The following is a 25,396-nucleotide window of genomic DNA, read 5'->3' as shown; positions in this document are numbered from 1 at the left end:
AGATGTTAAAATAAAGTTTGAGAAATACTACCACTGAGTTATGTGGTCATTACATTTCACCAAGGTACAAATATGTTAGTAAACCACTAATTTCATATGTGGATTCCCCATAGTCCCTAGTAGTGAATATTTCATTTTTGAAAGGATCAGATGGAGGACACAAGAAGGGAAAATTTCCCACTAATAAAGATAAGATGATAGGTGTTGATACTGAGGTACTGTTTTAATCTATGTTAATTGTTAAAATTTGAATAGCTGACAGGTTGATAGGTCACTATGGCTAAAGCACAAGATTTTGATTACCTTAAAACTGACCACTGTCTTAGTTCCAGGTTAATTTAAAAGTGACCACTATCTTAGGTCCAGGTTAACTTAGAAGTGACCACTGTCTTAGGTCCAGGTTAACTTAAAAGTGACCACTATCTTAGGTCCAGGTTAATTTAGAACTGACCACTGTCTTAGGTCCAGGTTAACTTACAACTGATCACTGTCTTAGGTCTAGGTTAACCTAGAAGTGACCACTTGTCTTAGGTCCGGGTTAACTTAAAACTGACCACTGTCTTAGGTCCAGGTTAACTTAAAACTGACCACTGTCTTAGGTCCAGTTTAACTTTTCTGTTTCACCACATCTTGATTTAAAGAAGTTAACAAAATTGTTCATCCACCAAAAAGATATTTTATTACACATATCGCATAAAATGGACCTATACAAATATTGAACAAAAAAATATGTTTCACCTCATTCTCTTGCTCAAGCAACTTCAATATACACTTCCTCTACACACTTTCACACATCTTTTTACTAATTAACAATAGATCATAATGTATTACCTTATGGCGCGACAGACTTCATCCTTAAACTATACAGAGAATATTAATTGACCAACTAAACCTTTAACTATTTGTGGCACCAAGGATCTTCAAACACAGTTACTGATTAAATGATTTTTGTACCATTATGAGGTTGCTACATTTTTCTCAGTGGTTCAGACAGCATTGGTAATATTCTAGTCCCCAAAATAGCCTATGCTTACCTTATTGAGACTTGAGTGAAAAATGACATATATTTGATTCCATGATCCAGAGTGAATATAATACACTAGTGTACTGCTTCTGATCTACTATTTGTGATGTCCAAAATCTGACATCATAAATGACATGTTTTAAATTATAAATAAAATGCAATGAAATCTGCTTTTGTTTAGATTAAATGATGTATACATAAGGAACTCTGCCAAACTATAACATGTTTGTCCATTTGTGTATCTATATTTTATCTGATGTTCTTGATCAAAGCCCACACAGCTAAAACACTGAAGTAGAATTAATATTGTCCACTAACACACTGGTGATAATCTCTTTGTTACGTGGGGGGTTTAGTTGTCCCAAAACCAGAGAATCCCATCACAGCAGCCATGTCTGGATCAACATTAATATTCAGTCCTACAGTGGAGTCATCAGCTTTCCTCTTCCTCTCCTTTCTCTTCTCCTTCCTGTATGCTTTCTGTTTCTCTTCCTGAAACATTAAAAACAAAAAATTCTCATGAGATAAAAATATCAAAAATTTCACAGAAAAACTGACACCACTTTAAAACCTGTTCACAATCTTAAAATCTTCCATCGCACACACAGATATCTTTTTTGATTTACAATATATCATCAGTATTATTGATCTTCAAACATTTTTCTTCTTATCTCCCTTGCCTGCTACATTTTGTATCTTGAATTATTCCTATGGCCTACAAGGTATTTCTCAATGTTTTTTTTCTGTTTTCTTACCATGCACTTGACTTTACAGGTTATTCTGTGAACGAGTAATACCAGTCATACTGTCATTTCTACTTTGGTCGTACATAAAACATCTATGTCATGTGATCCATCAATATTGTGTGACTACAAACCTCTTCTTTTAGTTCCTTCATCCTTTCTTCAAAGTCATATTCCTTCTTTTTCTCTTCCTGTTTTTTCACATTCATTTCAAACCTTTTCTTCACCTGATCTAAAGATGATCTCTCAATCTTCATGGACATGCCTAAATTTCTCTGATCTGAAAGACAAAATGTTCTCAATCAGCACTGTAAACTGGGTGGTTGGGTGGTAAAGTGGTGATAAGCTTGTCATTCACTTAGGGTCAGCTGCCGAACTCTTCCTGCTTTCAATCTTTCAATCTTCCCAAAAAGAGCAATTAACATCAGCTGACACTTCACATCAATATATATATATACATTACTGTTTTGGTGTAGTACTTACGTTTTTTGCCATTGATGTGATCCAGAAAATTAATGGAATCTTTTACCACACAATCACACACATTGCAGTAGTACCTACAAGAGATCAAAAGTTTTGTATAGAAATTCATAAAACATGGCATACATGATAAATCTATGTTTTTTGAAACATGCTTCAAAACTGCAAATATATTTGTATCAGCAGTAACTGTATATATCGGTCAATGTTTCCTTAGCAACTGGAAATTTCATAAACAGCGTCAAAAATACCAAAAGACACATCCTTCAGCATGGCTTATATAATGAAAGCTTAAGAGCAATTAAGAAATGGTTGATGAGATAAGTTCCAAAAATAGAAATTTACATTAAAATACACAAAATAACAACAAAATGTAAAAATTTTGGTTACCATTGCAATGATGTTGAGCAAAGTAAAATTCTTGAATAAAGCTTAAAAAATGTTCAATTCATTTCATAATTTTCATTTAAAAACAGATTTGTATGAAAGTGTATACTACTATTAAATGGAGATCACTGATGACGATTTCTGACTGTGACAGTAATTTCACAGTTATCTAATATGATAAAACCTGATAACAAATAGAAGAGAGACTACTCTCATGATTTCACATGATAATTCATACTAATTTGTTTAGCCACAGTAATGCTACTAATCATCATCCATCTCAGCTGATTTTTATCTAAACATTTCTGTCGCTCACCCTCCTTGCTGGGAGGCTGGAGTTGTCTTTGTGATCACCTGAGACTTTCCAAGTTTTGAATCAAGATCAACCTGAAACAGAAGAAAATACATGATTCCATCCAAAGACTTGTGTCATCAATATATAATATAAATTATGTGGATCTCAACCACAGTAGTTCTCTTCAATACAAGAAATATAAATGTGTATAGAATATATAAGGGCCTATGTCAAACATTTGAAGTGGATTATTTCAGGAATTTCAGGAATTTCAGGATGCAGATGAGGGTATGTATCAAAGACTTCTTTAGGGTGTGTCATATATATTATTTGACATGATCACATGCCAATAAAATACAAAAATAATAGGATTTCGGCACAAGTATAAGTAGGACACTATGGGGAATAATGACTATTTCCAGAACACTACATCAGTATGACCGAGTAACAATAAAGTTGTACACAAGTTACTGCAAACCTATACTAAATACCTACCTTGTACTCACGAGGCTGCAGAAGTTCTCTTTTCACTGGTGGCTCCTTGAGTTCCTTCTCAAGTAAAGCCATCTGCTCCGCCTCCAGCTTCTCCTTGGCTATCTTCTCGTATTCGTCTTTGTCCCATTTTCTCCTGAAGTCTGTCACACTTTTCTGAAGTTTTATAAATATACAAATAAGTCCATATATATATGTGATTGTTAAAGGGCAAACAATCAAAATCAATTCTTAAGTAAGGAATATTAACATATGTCACATAATTTGAAAACAATAATACAACTCATATGTAGCTAATATACAAATAACAAAACTGAAAATATTTTGTTTTACAGATTCAGCAAAGCAAACGTTTTGAAGCGAGATGTAGATAAATTCGGATTTTTCTTGTTCGCACATTCAAATAGGATCCGTCCAAAGGCATTTCTTACAACATAGAAGGATTCTTGTCTCGAAGTATGACATCTAACCAATAATACATTATCCATAACACACGGATTTATGAAGATCCGGAGTGATTCTCTCGCTGTTGTTTTCTGTTGTCTTTGTTTATCATGTAACTCGCACTGCCACTGGATCTAAGTCACAATCTTAGGTCTACTGTATCACTATGTGATAAACATGTATTTTAACTGTCATCTTTTTGACATCAACACATATCTTATGACAAATAGTTCGGCTTGTAGCCTTAAACAATTATTGAACTTGTGTTTAATATTGAATGTCTTATGAGACGGTAACAAACCTCATACACGCCAGCCATCTTGATTTTATTATTTTACCTAACACGAGAATCAAATTTTGATAGGCGAACCGAACAAGTTCGAGCTACATGTTACAGCATTAATAAAGTCCTATCGTCGGAGAGAAGCCAGTGACTATTTCTTACCAATAAAGACGTATAATTTATCCATATGATATTTCTGCTTGTATTTTAGTAATTTCGATTTATAACGATATCGAAAACTATACAATGTAATCTGACTTACTTGTTTTGAGTACTGTTAATTAATAACTCTTCTGCATCAATAAAATGTTTTCATGGACCATACAACGTAAAAGGTACAACAAGCAGTTAAGTTACGTTAAGAAAATATATTTCGCTGACAAAGTTGACGTGGCCTGATTAAAACAGACGGTATGTGAACGGTTCTGACTAATATTTCAGAACTATATAAACACATTCGGTGTTTTAATGTCATAAATTCGATTTCAATTTCACCTGTAGCTAGTGCATTCATATTGGGGAGAGAAGCAACTGACAGATCGTTAGAAGCTGGTCAGGTACCGAGATCAAATCTCAATGTTTTTTTTCTTTCTACGCATTGCATTACTTATACATATGGAATGTTTGTTTAAACCATTAGAATAGTAAGAACTTTCAATTTCATTTTAAATTTGATTGAGATGACCCCGAATACATCGGTCATTGATAGAATGATCTGTATTTCATAAAAAATAAAATTTAAAAAAAAACAGGTCTGATTTTGTTTTCAAATACAGCTTACATTCACCAGGTACTGGGGCACTGACAATTTTTTTATCATTTGTATGTAAATAGGACATATTTAAAATCTTTTTCGGTGTTGAGAAGCTTAGAAAGTTAAGGTCAATTTTTCTAAAAAAAAGTATCTAAAACAAAATAAAGGATCTCAGAGGTGTGTAAGTTATTAATGCTTAGAAATGGATTTAAAATGTAGTTTCTGTTCGTATTAAAAGTTTCAAAACATGCAAGGAAAGGGACATTATTACAATTTGTATCGTTTATATATAGACATGTAACAAACCATTTTGTGATAAATGTACACTGTCACATGCCAATTTTTTAATATGTACAATAGCCATGGACAGGAGCAGGAATATATATACCTGTAAACCCCATGTCGTAAATCCTACAAAAAGAAAATTAGCTGCAATAATTTTCTCTGGTATACTTTTGATTTTTTTTTCAGACTGCAAGCATGTCAGATTCTGAGGATGAGTTTGCAAGTGCAGATGAAGGCGATGGTTTGCCAAAAGAGAAAAGTTCACATCCAGAAACTAAAGCAACAAAAACTAATAAATCTGATGGAAACATTTCTGGTAAAAGTGCTACAGTGACAAGTACTTCAAAAACAAGTAAAACAGAAGAAAAAGAAAGCAAAAAAGGTGCAAGCAGTAAAGATTCTCAGAAGAAAATTCCACAGAAAAATGTAAATAAAGATAAGCCTGGTAATGGAAAAAAGGAAACAGCAAAATCCACAGATAAAAAGGCAAAAACAAATACTGCTAATAAATCTCAGGCTCCAAAGTTGGGGTCAGGTTTACCTTCCAAGGGAAAAACTAAACAATCAGGTGATTCTTCTGAATCATTAAGTCCAGTTACGGGTGATCATAAAAAACAAGTGGACATTGAAAGGGATAAACATGAGGATAAACCAGATATTACTGAGTCAAAGCCTCAAACATCAGCACAGCTCACAAAAGCAGAGGAGAAAAATTCACAAGGGGAAACAACTACTCATACTGCAGAAGAGATGACTACCCAAAGGTCAAGGGAAACAACTCCCCAGAAAGATACAAGAAAGAATGTAGATAATGTTCCTTCCAAACATTCAGAGGAATTAAGTGCACAGAAGAAAGTTGAAGAGAAAAAACAAGTGTGTATTATTAAAAGATTAACTTGAATGATTTTTATCATTATGTAATGATAACAAACAGAGACCTGGAGTATATTTTAAATAGCACACCCCAGATTCTTGTGGCATGGTTCCCTTAGCCTTACAAAATAATTCTTGTTGATACTTTTAATTTTAACTTTTGGTTTAATCTACATTTATTCAATAAAAGACTTGATCACTTTCTGTAACAGCCATCTTCTTCTAGCCAGTCATATCCAGCTTTTCTAAAAATAGAACTTTTTTAATGTTATGAAATGATGACATACATTGATTGCTGGTAGCTTGTTTCAAACATAATTAAATCTTTTTCCTGTGAATGTGATGTCTGTATTACTTCCATTAAGATGATTATATACAAGAGATATGTATTACTAATAAAACTCTTTAAATCTAAAGGAAAATTACTGAACATTTAATTTCTATGGAAACCAGTAGAACACTGTGTGCACATTAACATTATTGTAAATCACTTTGATTTTGCAAATGCTTTATTTCACAAAACCACCTCTGCAGACATATTCATGAAAACATGATTTCGGGAATGCTGGTCTAGAAATGACTTTGAATTTACGAATGATAAGCTACAAGAGTTACAGACTCTGGGAACTGCTGTATCGGTAACCGATAGCTTCCTATGGCTGCCATTTTGCTTAAGGGAGTCATGTGACTATGCCTGAAAAGTGATTTAGTCATGTGATACATGTTGTGTCCATACTGAACTATATTTAGCTGAGTACAAGCTAGAACATAGACCAAAGACACAAATGTAAACACTCCACACTTCCACATCTCAGACATATTGTGTTTAACGTTCGCAACATGTTCACACTACTTGTACAGTAATCATCCAAGCAGTAATATAATGTCCTTAACTGTTTTTCCTCTTGCTTATTTTGTAATTTAATCAGATAGATATTTTGTATGTTATAAAGTCTGTTATTGTAAATATTTTAGTACCTTTTCGAACACAAAAATAGCATCGAGAAATAATATCTTTTGTGGCACATGTACTGAACCTCCAACCTCTGAATAATAGCTGTACAGAAGTTCTAAAAGTCAGCAATAGGGGGTGTCATTTAAAGTACAGAGTTCTGAAGATGATTGAATTTGTTAATGATATACATAGAGCAATTTTTTTTGTGATGATATGATAAGGAATACCGGTATATAAATTCATCAGAAGCATGAACAGAATTAAAAGAAAATTAACAAGGTGGTAACACAGATCTCATCAAGAGATTCATACAGATAAAGGCTAATTAGTGATTGGCTCTGCTTTCATATTAATGTGAAAATAAATACCAAATTTAAGTGATTTACAGTGTATTGAAATATGCTTTTGAATTCTTTTGACTTTTTACTTAATTGTAGTCACCAGCCTCTGATGGTTGGAGTTCCTGGGGTAACTGGGGGTCATCCTTGATGAGTGTAGCATCACATTCAGTATCCACCTTCACCAGTCAAGTTGGTACGTACAGTAAAACACAGACACTAATGTACTGGTGATGTTATTTTTGTACAAGTGATGTATGTGTACATGTGTAGTGTATAAACACAGGTGGTGTTTTTTTGTAAACAGGTGATGTTGTATGTGTACAGATGGTGATGTATGTATACAGGTGGTGTTGTATGTGTACAGGTGGTATTGTATGTGTACAGATGATATTGTAAGTAAAGTGATCTTGTATGTATACATGTGGTGTTGTATGTGTACAGGTGGAATTGTATGTGTACAGATGGTGATGTATGTGTACAGGTAATGTTGTATGTATATAGGTGATGTTGTATGTGTACAGGTGGTGTTGTATGTATACAGGTGATGTTGTATGTATACAGGTGATGTTGTATGTATATAGGTGATGTTGTATGTGTACAGGTGTTGTTGTATGTATACAGGTGATGTTGTATGTGTACAGGTGGTGTTGTATGTGTACAGATGGTGATGTATGTATACAGGTGATGTTGTATGTGTACAAATGGTGATGTATATGTACAGGTGATGTTGTATGTGTACAGATGGTAATGTATGTGTACAGGTGATGTTGTATGTGTACAGATGGTGATGTATGTGTACAGGTGGTGTTGTATGTGTACAGGTGATGTTGTATGTATACAGGTGATGTTGTATGTGTACAGGTGGTATTGTATGTATACAGGTGATGTTGTATGTGTACAGGTGGTGTGGTATGTATACAGGTGATGTTGTATGTGTACAGGTGGTGTTGTATGTGTACAGGTGGTGTTGTATGTATACAGGTGGTGTTGTATGTATACAGGTGATGTAGGTGTACAGGTGGTGTTGTACAGGTGGTATTGTATGTATACAGGTGATGTTGTATGTATACAGGTGGTGTTGTATGTATACAGGTGATGTTGTATGTGTACAGGTGGTGTTGTATGTATACAGGTGATGTTGTATGTGTACAGGTGGTGTTGTTTGTGTACAGGTGGTGTTGTATGTATACAGGTGGTGTTGTATGTAAACAGGTGATGTAGGTGTACAGGTGATGTTGTACAGGTGGTATTGTATGTATACAGGTGATGTTGTATGTGTACAGGTGGTGTTGTATGTATACAGGTGATGTTGCATGTGATCAGGTGGTGTTGTATGTATACAGGTGATGTTGTATGTGTACAGGTGGTGTTGTATGTGTACAGCTGGTGTTGTAAATGTACAGGTGTTGTTGTATGTGTACAGGTGATGTTGTATGTATACAGGTGATGTTGTATGTGTACAGGTGGTGTTGTATGTATACAGGTGATGTTGTATGTGTACAGGTGGTGTTGTATGTATACAGGTGATGTTGTATGTATACAGGTGGTGTTGTATGTATACAGATGGTGTTGTATGTGTACAGGTGGTGTTGTATGTATACAGGTGATGTTGTATGTGTACAGGTGGTGTTGTATGTATACAGATGGTGTTGTATGTATACAGGTGATGTTGTATGTATACAGGTGATGTTGTATGTGTACAGGTGGTGTTGTAATTGGAGGTAGTTATGATCTTGGTATTTTATCTATAGCAACAATATTTTGATGTAACTTGCTGTAGTTATGTTTTTTGGCTATGTAGAGTACTTATTTCATGGCGTTGTTGTGTATAGAACACTATGTCATGAGAGACACCCATTATATTATTGTTACAGAGGACGGGTTCAACACACTGGTTGATGCTGTTGAGACCAGCATGGGGGCACCATCACCAGAAGAGCTAGCAGAGATGAAGAGGAAGGCCAAAGCTGAATCAGAGGCCCCAGAAAACACAAGCATGGAACGAGAAAGTAAGGACTGAAAGAGAATTTCATCTGTCATTTAAAAAGGAAAAAAGGGAGTATCTTTACTGTATATTTACATACTTGTCCTTACTTTGCAGTCTCAGAAAAAGAGGCCCAGGAAAACGATGAAAAGACAAAAGAAAGTAAAAATGAGATGAAGAAGGAAGATAATGCAGAGAGCCATAAAGAGGAGCAAACAAAAGGTGGATGGTTCCAGTCCTTAGCTGATCAAGTTGGTATGATCTAGTGTTATTCTATCAAGCTGAGACTTGTAGGCTAATGCATGTATGTAACACAATCTTAGTTATATATCCTTATGGTTATCAAACACCAAAAAGGGCGAAAAATGACCGAGGTAAATGATAAGAGGCACATTTTGTCACAACAAAATTATATTTTTGGGGTCTTTAAATAAAAACAGAGTTCACTGTGTTTTAACATGTTAAAGAGGTCCCAATGTCTACCTATTACAGAGGTCACAATGTCATTACCTCTTATAGAGATGACAGTGTCATTTCCTGTTATAGAGGTGATAGTGTCATTTCCTGTTGTAGAGATCACAGTGTCATTACCTGTTATAGAGGTGACAGTGTCATTTCCTGTTATAGAGATCACAGTGTCATTACCTGTTATAGATGTGACAGTGTCATTTCCTGTTACAGAGATCACAGTGTCATTTCCTGTTATAGAGGTGACAGTGTCATTTCCTGTTATAGAGATCACAGTGTCATTACCTGTTATAGAGGTGACAGTGTCATTTCCTGTTATAGAGATCACAGTGTCATTACCTGTTATAGAGGTGACAGTGTCATTTCCTGTTATAGAGATCACAGTGTCATTACCTGTTATAGAGGTCACAGTGTCATTTCCTGTTATAGAGATCACAGTGTCATTACCTGTTATAGAGGTGACAGTCTCATTTCCTGTTATAGAGGTGACAGTCTCATTTCCTGTTAGAGATGACAGTGTCATTTCCTGTTATAGAGATCAAAGTGTCATTTCCTGTTATAGAGATGACAGTCTCATTTCCTGATATAGAGATGACAATCTCATTTCCTGTAAGAGGAACAATTTGTTGTTATGAAGGTGACATTAACTTTTCTTGTAGCTATTAAAGGTAAATTCTCTCATATCAGATAAAATACTGTTACTTATTCAGGCGATGGGTTTAACTCTCTGGTTGATGCTGTTGAGACCAGCATGGGGGCACCATCACCAGAAGAGCTAGCAGAGATGAAGAGGAAGGCCAAAGCTGAATCAGAGGCCCCTGAAAACACAAACACGGAGAGAGAAAGTAAGATACATAGCACATTTTAACAATATATGTCATTTTAAGCCACAGATATGAAACAATGTTGTGGTATGACACTTTTGTATTTGTTATAAATTTACAGCGGCAGTAGAAGTTGGTCAGGAGGGAAAGGGAGATAAACAAGAGGAGGAAAAGACAGCTGACAGCGAGATGAATCCTGGAGGAGCAGATCAAGGGAACAGCTGGTTTTCATCATGGGGAATGTCAGGCTTGACCTCAGTGGTACAGAACACCACCAACATGGTACAGAACACGGTTAGTACTTTAAACTTGAAATAATTAGTGTTCTTATCTTCACTGACCTGTCAACTTCAATACGCACAGGTTTATTGCCATAGATTTTAGAAGTTTATTTGTTTCCAAAACTTTCTCACAAAGTGTATGTATGCCAGTAAAATAAGTATCCCCTGAGTCACAAAGTCTAATATTACTGAATAGAACTCACCAATAGATGGAAGAGTGCCCATCTTTCTCTGATGTTTAAAATTACATACAATAAAATTAAAACACCAGTCCAGACACTCACGAACTCAGATTCTGATTCCCTACTGCCTACCCTGTCTCTTTCCTCTCACTCTCTACAACACCAGTACAGTAAAATCCATCTCTGTCCCATCCCCTTTCTCCCACTGTCTACACCACAGTACAGTCAACTCCATCTCTATCCCATCCCCTTTCTCCCACTGTCTACACCACAGAACAGTCAACTCCATAATCCCATCCCCTTTCTCCCACTGTCTACACCACAGTACAGTCAACTCCATCTCTATCCCATCCCCTTTCTCCCACTGTCTACACCACAGAACAGTCAACTCCATAATCCCATCCCCTTTCTCCCACTGTCTACACCACAGAACAGTCAACTCCATCTCTATCTCATCCCCTTTCTCCCACTGTCTACACCACAGAACAGTCAACTCCATCTCTATCTCATCCCCTTTCTCCCACTGTCTACACCACAGAACAGTCAACTCCATCTCTATCCCATCCCCTTTCTCCCACTGTCTACACCACAGAACAGTCAACTCCATCTCTATCCCATCCCCTTTCTCCCACTGTCTACACCACAGAACAGTCAACTCCATCTCTATCCCATCCCCTTTCTCCCCTTTCTCCCACTGTCTACACCACAGAACAGTCAACTCCATCTCTATCCCATCCCCTTTCTCCCACTGTCTACACCACAGAACAGTCAACTCCATCTCTATCTCATCCCCTTTCTCCCACTGTCTACACCACAGAACAGTCAACTCCATCTCTATCCCATCCCCTTTCTCCCACTGTCTACACCACAGAACAGTCAACTCCATCTCAACTCCATCTCTATCTCTATCCCATCCCCTTTCTCCCACTGTCTACACCACAGAACAGTCAACTCCATCTCTATCTCATCCCCTTTCTCCCACTGTCTACACCACAGAACAGTCAACTCCATCTCTATCTCATCCCCTTATTCCCACTGTCTACGCCACAGAACAGTCAACTCCATCTCTATCCCATCCCCTTTCTCCCACTGTCTACACCACAGAACAGTCAACTCCATCTCTATCTCATCCCCTTTCTCCCACTGTCTACACCACAGAACAGTCAACTCCATCTCTATCTCATTCCCTTTCTCCCACTGTCTACAACACAGAACAGTCAACTCCATTTCTATCTCATCCCCTTTCTCCCACTGTCTACACCACAGAACAGTCAACTCCACCTCTATCCCATCCCCCTTCTTCCACCGTCTACAACGTAGACTGTGAATGGAATTGTTTTGAGCCTTGAGATTTTGCAGTTAGGAACATAAAGTCTGTAGTATACTGTGAACTTACTTAGATGTTGACCTGGTCCCTAATTAGATGTTGTGCTTGTTTGGTAGAGTAAAACCTTGGTGACTGGGAGTTTGGATGTTTTGGAAACCATTGGTAAAAAGACATATGATGTCATCAAAGACCATGACCCTGGTCTTCGTAAGACAAAGGAAGTGTTGTTTCACCGTGGAGATAAACCAAATCTTTCCCAGATTCTGCGAGAAGCTAAAGAGGATTCGGCTAAGCGTATTGAGATAGAAAAAGAATCAGAAGAAGCACAGAAGGCTCATTTTGGGTTTATGTTTGATGAATATCAAGGTAAGTTTAGAGATGAGTCACTATGGGTGTATGCATGATGAATATCAAGGTAAATTCAGAAATGAGTCACCTTGGGTTTATGTTTGATGAATATCAAGGTAAATTTAGAGATGAGTCACCTTGGGTTTATGTTTGATGAATATCAAGGTAAATTTAGAGATGAGTCACTTTGGGTTTATGTTTGATGAATATCAAGGTAAATTTAGAGATGAGTCACTATGGGTTTATGTTTGATGAATATCAAGGTAAATTTAGAGATGAGTCACTTTGGGTTTATGTTTGATGAATATCAAGGTAAGTTTAGAGATGAGTCACCTTGGGTTTATGTTTGATGAATATCAAGGTAAGTTTAGAGATGAGTCACCTTGGGTTTATGTTTGATGAATATCAAGGTAAGTTTAGAGATGAGGCACCTTGGGTTTATGTTTGATGAATATCAAGGTAAGTTTAGAGATGAGTCACCTTGGGTTTATGTTTGATGAATATCAAGGTAAGTTTAGAGATGAGTCACCTTGGGTTTATGTTTGATGAATATCAAGGTAAGTTTAGAGATGAGTCACCTTGGGTTTATGTTTGATGAATATCAAGGTAAGTTTAGAGATGAGTCACTGTGGGTTTATGTTTGATGAATATCAAGGTAAATTTAGAGATGAGTCACTATGGGTGTATGCGTGATGAATATCAAGGTAAATTCAGAAATGAGTCACTGTGGGTTTATGTTTGATGAATATCAAGGTAAGTTTAGAGATGAGTCACCTTGGGTTTATGTTTGATGAATATCAAGGTAAATTTAGAGATGAGTCACTTTGGGTTTATGTTTGATGAATATCAAGGTAAGTTTAGAGATGAGTCACCTTGGGTTTATGTTTGATGAATATCAAGGTAAGTTTAGAGATGAGGCACCTTGGGTTTATGTTTGATGAATATCAAGGTAAGTTTAGAGATGAGTCACTTTGGGTTTATGTTTGATGAATATCAAGGTAAGTTTAGAGATGAGTCACCTTGGGTTTATGTTTGATGAATATCAAGGTAAGTTTAGAGATGAGGCACCTTGGGTTTATGTTTGATGAATATCAAGGTAAGTTTAGAGATGAGGCACCTTGGGTTTATGTTTGATGAATATCAAGGTAAGTTTAGAGATGAGTCACCTTGGGTTTATGTTTGATGAATATCAAGGTAAGTTTAGAGATGAGTCACCTTGGGTTTATGTTTGATGAATATCAAGGTAAGTTTAGAGATGAGTCACTGTGGGTTTATGTTTGATGAATATCAAGGTAAATTTAGAGATGAGTCACTATGGGTTTATGTTTAATGAATATCAAGGTAAATTTAGAGATGAGTCACCTTGGGTTTGTGTTATGTTTTTGTTGCGATTTTGCTTTGACATTACCTCCCAAATATCACTCGTAATTAAAGAACTGAAAAACAACATGTTTTCTGCAAGTATTACAGACAAGTGGACATGCATGGAGACATTTTCTATTGTCACTCTCTGTCCCATGTAAGACAATATAATAGGCATATCAATGATCTAGATATAGATTTCAAACATGTATCTACATGTCTTGTTTGTAGGGTAGCCAACTTAGGTTATTTTACCTCAATTCAGGCCTAGCTCACCTGGAGGTTAGTTTGTAGGGTATAGACATTTGAGTCTATATTTATCTTTATTCAGGCCTAGTTTACCTGGAGGTTAGTTTGTAGGATATAGACATTTGAGTCTATATTTATTAGCCCACCATCTATCTAATAGATGGTGGGTTATTCAAATCGCCCTGCGTCCGTGGTCCGTCCGTCCGTCCGTCCGTAAACAATTCTTGTTATCGCTATTTCTGGAAAAGTACTGGATGGATCTTTCTCAAATTTCATATACAGGTTCCCCTTGGTCCCTAGTTGTGCATTGTACCTTTTTTGGACTAATTCGAATTCAAGATGGCCGACAGGTGGCCATCTTGGATTTTGGAAGTAAAACTTTGTTACCGCTATTTCTTGGAAAGTTCCCGATGGATCTTTCTCAAATTTCATATACAGTTTCCCCTTGGTCCCTAGTTGTGCATTGTACCTTTTTTGGACTGATTCGAATTCAAGATGGCCGACAGGTGGCCATCTTGGATTTTGGAAGTAAAACTTTGTTACCGCTATTTCTTGGAAAGTTCCCGATGGATCTTTCTCAAATTTCATATACAGTTTCCCCTTGGTCCCTAGTTGTGCATTGTACCTTTTTTGGACTGATTCGAATTCAAGATGGCAGACAGGCAGCCATCTTGAATTTTGGAAGTAAAAGTTTGTTACTGCTATTTCTTGGAAAGTACTGGATGGATCTTTCTCAAATTTCATATACAGGTTCCCCTTGGTTCCTAGTTGTGCACTGTACCTTTTTTGAACTGATTCGAATTCAAGATGGCCGACAGGCAGCCATCTTGGATTTTGGAAGTAAAAGTTTGTTACTGCTATTTCTTGGAAAGTACTGGATGGATCTTTCTCAAATTTCTATGCAGTTTCCCCTTGTTCCCTAGTTGTGCATTGTACCTTTTTTGGACTGATTCAAATTCAAGATGGCAGACAGGTGGCCATCTTGGATTTTGAATGTAAAAGTTTGTTACTGCTATTTCTTGAAAAGTACTGGATGGATCTTTCTCAAATTTCATATGCAGGTTCTCTTTGGTTCCAAGTTGTGCATTGTACCTTTTTGGACTGATCCGAAATCAAGATGGCTGACAGGCAGCCATCTTGGATTTTGAGAGTAAAATCTTGTTACTGCTATATCTGAGGAAATCCTGGATGGATACTTCTGATATTTCATAGATATTGGTTTCCCTTCATCCCTAGTTGTGCATTGTACCTTTTTTGGACTGATTTGAAATCAAGTTGGCCCACAGGCAGCCATCTTACAACAGTAATACAGCACAAGCATATTGTCCATTATCCACCTGTAACTGACTGCTATCTAATAATACTTTGGGATCTTTTTCAAATGATATTTGCTAATAGGTGCTTAATAAAAATATCTTGTGCCATCATTGAGTACATTCAATGAAGACCAGTTCATGAACATTTACAACACCTGGTAACAAACAAAAAAAAAATAAACAAATCTTCAAGAACTGAAAACAGATCCTCAAATGGTGGTTTGTAGGATATAGATCCCTTGGGGTCTATGTTTACCTTTATTCAGGCCTAGCTCACCTGGAGGTTAGTTTGTAGGGTATAGACATTTGAGTCTATGTTTACCTTTATTCAGGCCTAACTCACCTGGAGGTTAGTTTGTAGGATATAGACATTTGAGTCTATGTTTGCCTTTATTCAGGCCTAGCTCACCTGGAGGCTCTAGAGATCCTGTCCAATCAGTGTGAGAAGAAAGTTCAGACACTTCTGACATCAATGCCAGCCGACACACTTGCCGACATCAAGGCAGACCTCATCAGAATCAAACAGGTGTTTGAAAGAGACGAAAATAGTGAAGATGGTTTGTAGCTTTTGAAATGTTTGTTTTAATCCTTGAAGTTTTTATTTAGTTGTGAAAATGCTATTTTTGTATTTAGACAATCCGGTACAACTTTCATGTAAACTTCTTATACACAGGCTATTTACCAACCCTTTAGTTGATGTATGTATTTCAGAAGAGACAGAGGACCAAGACTTTGTGAAGCTGGTGACTGATGACTTAGCAAACCTTGGTCTAGGAACTGATCCTGGAAAACTAAAAAGAGTAAGTCAGGTTTGTCTCCACTAAACCTTGGTCTAGGAACTGATCCTGGAAAACTAAAAAGGGTAAGTCAGGTTTGTCTCCACTAAACCTTGGTCTAGGAACTGATCCTGGAAAACTGGAAAGGGTAAGTCAGGTTTGTCTCCACTAAACCTTGGTCTAGGAACTGATCCTGGAAAACTAAACAGGGTAAGTCAGGTTTGTCTCCACTAAACCTTGGTCTAGGAACTGATCCTGGAAAACTAAAAAGGGTAAGTCAGGTTTGTCTCCACTAAACCTTGGTCTAGGAACTGATCCTGGAAAACTAAACAGGGTAAGTCAGGTTTGTCTCCACTAAACCTTGGTCTAGGAACTGATCCTGGAAAACTAAAAAGGGTAAGTCAGGTTTGTCTCCACTAAACCTTTGTCTAGGAACTGATCCTGGAAAACTAAACAGGGTAAGTCAGGTTTGTCTCCACTAATCTTGGTTTAGGAACTGATCCTGGAAAACTAAACAGGGTAAGTCAGGTTTGTCTCCACTAAACCTTGGTCTAGGAACTGATCCTGGAAAACTGGAAAGGGTAAGTCAGGTTTGTCTCCACTAAACCTTGGTCTAGGAACTGATCCTGGAAAACTGGAAAGGGTAAGTCAGGTTTGTCTCCACTAAACCTTGGTCTAGGAACTGATCCTGGAAAACTAAACAGGGTAAGTCAGGTGTGTCTCCACTAAACCTTGGTCTAGGAACTGATCCTGGAAAGGGTAAGTCAGGTTTGTCTCCACTAAACCTTGGTCTAGGAACTGATCCTGGAAAACTAAACAGGGTAAGTCAGGTGTGTCTCCACTAAACCTTGGTCTAGGAACTGATCCTGGAAAACTAAAAAGGGTAAGTCAGGTTTGTCTCCACTAAACCTTGGTCTAGGAACTGATCCTGGAAAACTGGAAAGGGTAAGTCAGGTGTGTCTCCACTAAACCTTGGTCTAGGAACTGATCCTGGAAACCTGGAAAGGGTAAGTCAGGTGTGTCTCCACTAAACCTTGGTCTAGGAACTGATCCTGGAAAACTAAAAAGAGTAAGTCAGGTGTGTCTCCACTAAACCTTGGTCTAGGAACTGATCCTGGAAAACTGGAAAGGGTAAGTCAGGTTTGTCTCCACTAAACCTTGGTCTAGGAACTGATCCTGGAAAACTGGAAAGGGTAAGTCAGGTGTGTCTCCACTAAAACTTGGTCTAGGAACTGATCCTGGAAAACTAAAAAGAGTAAGTCAGGTGTGTCTCCACTAAACCTTGGTCTAGGAACTGATCCTGGAAAACTGGAAAGGGTAAGTCAGGTTTGTCTCCACTAAACCTTGGTCTAGAAACTGATCCTGGAAAACTAAACAGGGTAAGTCAGGTGTGTCTCCACTAAACCTTGGTCTAGGAACTGATCCTGGAAAACTAAACAGTGTAAGTCAGGTTTGTCTCCACTAAACCTTGGTCTAGGAACTGATCCTGGAAAACTAAACAGGGTAAGTCAGGTGTGTCTCCACTAAACCTTGGTCTAGGAACTGATCCTGGAAAACTAAAAAGGGTAAGTCAGGTTTGTCTCCACTAAACCTTGGTCTAGGAACTGATCCTGGAAAACTAAAAAGGGTAAGTCAGGTTTGTCTCCATTAAACCTTGGTCTAGGAACTGATCCTGGAAAACTAAACAGGGTAAGTCAGGTTTGTCTCCACTAAACCTTGGTCTAGGAACTGATCCTGGAAAACTAAAAAGTGTAAGTCAGGTTTGTCTCCATTAAACCTTGGTCTAGGAACTGTTCCTGGAAAACTAAACAGGGTAAGTCAGGTTTGTCTCCATTAAACCTTGGTCTAGGAACTGATCCTGGAAAACTAAAACACGGTAAGTCAGGTTTGTCTCCACTAGACCTTGGTCTAGGAACTGATCCTGGAAAACTAAACAGGGTAAGTCAGGTTTGTCTCCACTAAACCTTGGTCTAGGAACTGATCCTGGAAAACTAAAAAGGGTAAGTCAGGTTTGTCTCCACTAAACCTTGGTCTAGGAACTGATCCTGGAAAACTAAACAGTGTAAGTCAGGTTTGTCTCCACTAAACCTTGGTCTAGGAACTGATCCTGGAAAACTAAACAGGGTAAGTCAGGTGTGTCTCCACTAAACCTTGGTCTAGGAACTGATCCTGGAAAACTAAAAAGGGTAAGTCAGGTTTGTCTCCACTAAACCTTGGTCTAGGAACTGATCCTGGAAAACTAAAAAGGGTAAGTCAGGTTTGTCTCCACTAAACCTTGGTCTAGGAACTGATCCTGGAAAACTAGACAGGGTAAGTCAGGTTTGTCTCCACTAAACCTTGGTCTAGGAACTGATCCTGGAAAACTAAACAGGGTAAGTCAGGTTTGTCTCCACTAAACCTTGGTCTAGGAACTGATCCTGGAAAACTGGAAAGGGTAAGTCAGGTTTGTCTCCATTAAACCTTGGTCTAGGAACTGATCCTGGAAAACTAAACAGGGTAAGTCAGGTTTGTCTCCACTAAACCTTGGTCTAGGAACTGATCCTGGAAAACTAAACAGGGTAAGTCAGGTTTGTCTCCACTAAACCTTGGTTTAGGAACTGATCCTGGAAAACTAAACAGGGTAAGTCAGGTTTGTCTCCACTAAACCTTGGTCTAGGAACTGATCCTGGAAAACTGGAAAGGGTAAGTCAGGTTTGTCTCCACTAAACCTTAGTTTAGGAACTGATCCTTGAAAACTAAACAGGGTAAGTCAGGTTTGTCTCCACTAAACCTTGGTTTAGGAACTGATCCTGGAAAACTAAAAAGGGTAAGTCAGGTTTGTCTCCACTAAAACTTGGTCAGGGTACTTAACCCTGGCAAACTAGGTTTGTTGCTGATAATATGTGTATCCAATTTGGTTTTGATTAATAAAATCTGTTTCTGATTGGATCATGAACAAATAACTATTTATATGTTAATGTAGAGATAATTTGTATTTATGCAGTCATTTATATCTGAATTTAACAAAGAAAAACCTTAAATTCTAAAGGTTTCCTATAAGGTCAAGATGTATCTTTGTCTGGTTATGCTTTTGCTAATTTTCTGATGTATTTTCTTGTACATTTTTGTTATGTACTAGTACCCTATGGGGTTGTGCCACCTGGAGTGATTTTGTAATTTTGTCCCTTTTGAAGGGAGTTATGTCCCTTCTTGAAAAAACAACTGTGGATATGCATTCACTAATCCTTCAATGTATTTGTTTTACATTGTGTAAAATGCCAGTACCATGTGTTGTTGTCCTTTTCATAATTTTGCATTTCAAACCTCTTTAAATAAAAAAAAAAAAATCTTTACTTTGTTGTGTTAGCCTCAAGCAATGTTGTGTTTTGACTCTTTTTAAAAGAATAATGCACCCCTGTAGATTAATGATCAAACAATCTTGTTTAGATCTTCTACCACTCTGCTCATTATCTCAAGTACTCAATCTTGGCAAATTTGGAAGGTACACTTATTAATTCCTTGGTGACAGATCCAGTTAGTCCTTGGTTTCCTTGGTAATTGGGTACCCAGAGAACTTGATGTACGGTATAAGTTAAACACACAGCAGACTGAGTAGAAGTACAGTTGGTATTTATTTTGTATACACATATGGCTGTATGAACTGGCTAGGAGAAAGCTCTTTCCACAGATAACCACAAATATATAAACAAACAATGTGGATTGATTCCTGTACATTTTGTCAGATGTCGCCCTCATTAAATGTTTACTTTTGACACTTGAAGCACACCTGCAAATAATTATCGTGGTTGACTAAGTACTTGAAAGCTTCCAATCCTCATCATCAGTTTTAAGTTTGATACTGTGTCAGTCATCTGTCGGTGCTTTCAGCGCTTAAAGAAATAGGTACAAGTGTATTGATTGTTTTAAGAAATATTTGTGTTCTCTCAGCTGATACTAACAGTACAGCTGGATGACTTTGGGTGTGTCACCTCATCTCTGTAAGTGTAGCCAAACCTTGAAACTAATTGATGGGATATTTTCTCTGTTTCAGAGCCATGAAAAAATCCGCCAAAGTATCAGTGAGTTGTGTACAAAGAAGGAGGAAGAGGAAGGAGAGCGGGCCAAGCCCAAGGTGCTTTATTGCGGGATTTTCTATTTGTGATGATGTGGTCACTTGTAGTGTAAACCGAAGTACTGCAAAAAAAGCTTTATTAATTGTCTCATTATATTTGATTGGAAATCAAACTTCGGATGAGGAATCATTATTCATGTATTCATATATCAGTAAATCATGACAGGATTAGGGGAAAAAAAGTTTGTCAGTTTTTTCCAGTTTCTGATGAAACATTGAAGTTCTGTAGTATAGATTTTATTTCTATTTTAATTATTTCTTCACACAATCAGTAATTTTTACAAAAGAGTTGTATCTTTGTGTTGAGTTTGACTTTAAAGAGTTGTCTGTCTTTTGTTGTAGGCTGTTCACCAGGTGGCTATACAGTCACTTGCAGAACTGACATCAAAGTCAGTGGAACAGTTCCATAAAGCAGGGGAGCTAATCCTGCTACAACAACACTCAGATAAACAGTGTCTGGAGCGTGCCACCAGTCTTTCTAAGTGAGTAATCTCCTCAACAACTTTTTGTGGTCAATGGAACTGGCTGTAAGTGTTTGCCTTGTCAGTTTGTTTGTAAAACATCCTGGTTTAACTCTCAGCTCCATTTCTATGATACTATTCTCACTGTCACCAAACCTTGTAAATCATCCTCAAACTTTCCTGTTTCCAATTATGATGAACAAATCCTCACTCACAGTCTTACCATGTTGTGAAGAAAATCTCAGAAACAAAAACAAATATATAGGGAATACATGGTCAGTGTCTTAAGATATAAGCTGCATGTTGGCAAGGGTGAAGAACAACTAAGTGGTGAGCCGCTTTTGTCTTTCTGTCCTGAGCCAAAATACAGCTGATATTTTAAGGCACTGACCATGTATTCTATTTATCCTGCAACGTTGATTGAAAGTGAAACAGTTTTGTTGTTCTATCTCTGTTTACCTGATGTTGACGTTACGCTGAGCATGACAGACGACAAAAGAATTGCTCCATGCAGAAATATAAATCCATACTTCAGCCAATGTACTAGCAATTTTATGCATTTTCATAAATCAACTTGTTATTCACAATATGTAAAATTGCTCATTTCAACAACTATTTATATTTCTAAATGTAATATTAAAGTATATTCTGAAAGTGATTCTGTCAGATTAGGTCACAGCCGAATACAGCAAAAGTATATGTAGCAGGTATATTCTGACAATGGCAGAATAAAATATATATACATGTAGATACTATTTAGCAGGAATTGTATGTAGACTTACATTATTTACAGTCTAACAAATGTCCTGTGTACAGAAGTGGGAATTTTATCTGTGAGATTTACATCCATCCTCAACACAATGGCTGTGAGTATCCTTGTCAAAATTTCTAAAAAGCCTTGTAACAGAAAGGAGTGAAACCTTTGTTAAAAACCTCCGACGTTCTGAACATTTGATTAGCCACAATTTCATCATTTACAATCAATTTACTTTACAGATACATTTCAGCAATGTTTTACTTTTTCAAATTTTGAGTTTAAATTTGAAGTATTTCATTTTACAAATGTTTTTTTGTACAGTATTGTTTGGTCTAAAGTTACATTACACTGTTACTAGTTAAAGTCAAGTTTTTGGTTTAACAGGGGGAGGGGGACAAGGATAGCAGTGATATCAACACTTTGGTCACCAATATCTACCTGGAGGTAAGGTTCCATTCTGTATATCTTCATGTTTTCCAGGAAGTAAATTTCCATTCTGTATATCTTCATGTTTTCCTGGAAGTAAATTTCCATTCTGTATATCTTCATGTTTTCCTGGAAGTAAATGTCCATTCTGTATATCTTCATGTTTTCCTGGAAGTAAATGTCCATTCTGTATATCTGTATGTTTTCCTGGAAGTAAATGTCCATTCTGTATATCTTCATGTTTTCCAGGAAGTAAATTTCCATTCTGTATATCTGTATGTTTTCCTGGAAGTAAATTTCCATTCTGTATATCTGTATGTTTTCCTGGAAGTAAATGTCCATTCTGAATACTATATGTGTTATTTTACTTAAGTCACTTATGTTAACCTAGAAGTAAAGTTCCATTCTGTTTCAGTGTATTCAGATTTGCCTGCATATTTAGGTGCATCCACATCTTCATTCTTTTAATCAAATTTATTGATAAATGGTGATCACAAAATATATGTATAAGAAAACAATACAGTACATGTATAACTAAACATAAATAAATCAACTTTCTGTTACAGGCAGGAAATAGTAGTACTTACATACAGGACGCCTTCCAATTACTACTACCATGTCTACAGGAAGTCACAATACAGACTGCTCTACAACACAACCACTGAACCATACAGTCTACAGGAAGTCACAATACAGACTGCTCTACAACACAACCACTGAACCATACAGTCTACAGGAAGTCACCCAGTCTACAGGAAGTCACCATACAGACTGCTCTACAACACAACCACTGAACCATACAGTCTACAGGAAGTCACCCAGTCTACAGGAAGTCACAATACAGACTGCTCTACAACACAACCACTGAACCATACAGGGTACAGGAAGTCACCATACAGACTGCTCTACAACACAACCACTGAACCATACAGTGTACAGGAAGTCACCATACAGACTGCTCTACAACACAACCACTGAACCATACAGTGTACAGGAAGTCACAATACAGACTGCTCTACAACACAACCACTGAACCATACAGTGTACAGGAAGTCACAATACACACTGCTCTACAATACAACCACTGAACCATACAGTGTACAGGAAGTCACAATACACACTGCTCTACAACACAACCACTGAACCATACAGTGTACAGGAAGTCACAATACACACTGCTCTACAACACAACCACTGTACCATACAGTGTACAGGAAGTCACAATACACACTGCTCTACAACACAACCACTGAACCATACAGTGTACAGGAAGTCACCATACAGACTGGTCTACAACACAACCACTGAACCATACAGTGTACAGGAAGTCACCATACAGACTGCTCTACAACACAACCACTGAACCATACAGTCTACAGGAAGTCACAATACAGACTGCTCTACAATACGACCACTGAACCATACAGTCTACAGGAAGTCACCCAGTCTACAGGAAGTCACCATACAGACTGCTCTACAACACAACCACTGAACCATACAGTGTACAGGAAGTCACCATACAGACTGGTCTACAACACAACCACTGAACCATACAGTGTACAGGAAGTCACCATACAGACTGGTCTACAACACAACCACTGAACCATACAGTGTACAGGAAGTCACCATACAGACTGCTCTAAAAAAACAACCACTGAACCATACAGTGTACAGGAAGTCACCATACAGACTGCTCTACAACACAACCACTGAACCATACAGTGTACAGGAAGTCACAATACAGACTGCTCTACAACACGACCACTGAACCATACAGTCTACAGGAAGTCACCCAGTCTACAGGAAGTCACCATACAGACTGCTCTACAGCACAACCACTGAACCATACAGTGTACAGGAAGTCACCATACAGACTGGTCTACAACACAACCACTGAACCATACAGTGTACAGGAAGTCACCATACAGACTGGTCTACAACACAACCACTGAACCATACAGTGTACAGGAAGTCACCATACAGACTGCTCTAAAAAAAACCACTGAACCATACAGTGTACAGGAAGTCACCATACACAGACTGCTCTACAACATGACCAGTGAACCATACAGTCAACAGGAAGTCACCATACAGACCGTTCTACAACACAATCACTGAACCATACAGTCTACAGGAAGTCACCATACAGACTGCTCTACAACACAACCACTGAACCATACAGTGTACTGGAAGTCACCATACAGACTACTCTACAACACAACCACTGAACCATACAGTGTACAGGAAGTCACCATACAGACTGCTCTACAACACAACCACTGAACCATACAGTGTACAGGAAGTCACAATACAGACTGCTCTACAACACAACCACTGAACCATACAGTGTACAGGAAGTCACCATACAGACTACTCTACAACACAATCACTGATGTATAGTCAAAGTAATATTTTAGTAGTTTAAACAATGATGTAAAGAACAGTATGACTGAACATTGTTACACAGAGCAGTGTGTCTGAACATCAGTCTACAGACCAATATGTCAGAACATTGTTCCACACAGGAGTTTAAACTTTGTTTTCTTTTTTGAGTGCTATGTCAGAAAATCAGTGCAAGGCAGTGTCATATCAGACATCAATTCAGTGCTATAGAAGCCACTTGTACATAGTAGGATATATAGGACATCAGTAGCTGTATCCTAGTAGGTGAGCTTTTGTGTATATATAATTACAGGGATCAGGATAACAAATCATTTATCATGAACCAGTATTTTGTCATGTTCAATATGTAATATTTATTAGTTTTAGCTTATTGAAAATTTTGCTGAAGTTCTGACATTGGACTGAAATATTGTTAATGTGTATTTATTTTCAAACAGGTCATGAAAAAACGATGGATGGCATTTATGATTATATTTATACTCAACCTGATAATGAAAATGAAAAATAATAAAATTATCACTTCAATGGGTTTACATGGCGTCTGTCCCTCATCAACTTTTCCTGGACAAGACACAGTCAGTTTACATCATTTCTCTCCCTCATTAACATTTCTGGTTGAAACTTGTTGAGTTGGCCTGATATATAAACATCTTTCCTGATGCTGATTAAGAGAGTTTATGTGAATTCTTTCCATTCGTCAGTTTCCATTGTCATGACCCAGTGAGTTGATGTGGCATTTGTCCTTCATCAGCTTTTTCTGCCCTT

At 37.4% G+C, this 25,396-nt stretch overlaps 2 protein-coding genes across 3 annotated transcripts; one reads left to right on the top strand and one right to left on the bottom strand.

Annotated features, from left to right (window-relative positions):
* Positions 1-662: 662 nt before the first annotated feature.
* On the bottom strand, positions 663-4,184 carry LOC132553134 (zinc finger matrin-type protein 2-like). Its single transcript, XM_060217347.1, has 6 exons — positions 4,167-4,184; positions 3,425-3,577; positions 2,951-3,021; positions 2,251-2,324; positions 1,902-2,047; positions 663-1,516 (listed from the first exon to the last, which is right to left on the bottom strand). Exons 1-6 carry the CDS (start codon positions 4,182-4,184, stop codon positions 1,364-1,366), a joined length of 615 nt encoding a protein of 204 aa, XP_060073330.1. The 3' UTR covers positions 663-1,363.
* Positions 4,185-4,484: 300 nt separating this feature from the next.
* On the top strand, positions 4,485-25,120 carry LOC132553133 (protein FAM114A2-like). 2 transcript variants are annotated; one of them, XM_060217346.1, is made up of 15 exons: positions 4,485-4,559; positions 5,374-6,060; positions 7,453-7,549; positions 9,231-9,365; positions 9,458-9,595; positions 10,519-10,653; positions 10,754-10,926; positions 12,539-12,788; positions 16,096-16,254; positions 16,409-16,497; positions 20,504-20,584; positions 20,927-21,066; positions 21,839-21,911; positions 22,187-22,246; positions 22,795-25,120. In XM_060217346.1, exons 2-15 carry the CDS (start codon positions 5,383-5,385, stop codon positions 22,891-22,893), a joined length of 2,307 nt encoding a protein of 768 aa, XP_060073329.1. In that variant the 5' UTR covers positions 4,485-4,559; positions 5,374-5,382; the 3' UTR covers positions 22,894-25,120. The 2 variants fall into 2 exon arrangements, with proteins under 2 accessions (XP_060073329.1, XP_060073327.1); XM_060217344.1 differs by lacking the exon at positions 4,485-4,559 and adding an exon at positions 4,662-4,705.
* The last annotated feature ends 276 nt before the right edge of the window (positions 25,121-25,396 follow it).

The sequence above is a fragment of the Ylistrum balloti genome, unplaced genomic scaffold (assembly GCF_031769215.1).
Source record: "Ylistrum balloti isolate Yb309-2 unplaced genomic scaffold, AGI_CSIRO_Ybal_v1 Utg370298, whole genome shotgun sequence".
Taxonomy (NCBI): Eukaryota; Metazoa; Mollusca; class Bivalvia; order Pectinida; family Pectinidae; genus Ylistrum; species Ylistrum balloti.
This window is presented reverse-complemented; position numbering and strand designations above follow the sequence as displayed.

Excerpts from the sequence above, each read along its gene's own strand:
- LOC132553134 (XM_060217347.1), bottom strand. Across the intron at positions 3,022-3,424 it reads TGCAGCCTCGTGAGTACAAG|GTTGATCTTGATTCAAAACT; the intron begins GTAGGTATTTAG and ends CTTCTGTTTCAG. Across the intron at positions 2,048-2,250 it reads TCACATCAATGGCAAAAAAC|ATCAGAGAAATTTAGGCATG; the intron begins GTAAGTACTACA and ends TTTGTCTTTCAG.
- LOC132553133 (XM_060217346.1), top strand. The coding sequence starts at position 5,383 with ATGTCAGATTCTGAGGATGAGTTTGCAAGTGCAGATGAAGGCGATGGT. Across the intron at positions 21,912-22,186 it reads CCATCCTCAACACAATGGCT|GGGGAGGGGGACAAGGATAG; the intron begins GTGAGTATCCTT and ends TTGGTTTAACAG. Across the intron at positions 22,247-22,794 it reads TCACCAATATCTACCTGGAG|GCAGGAAATAGTAGTACTTA; the intron begins GTAAGGTTCCAT and ends TTTCTGTTACAG.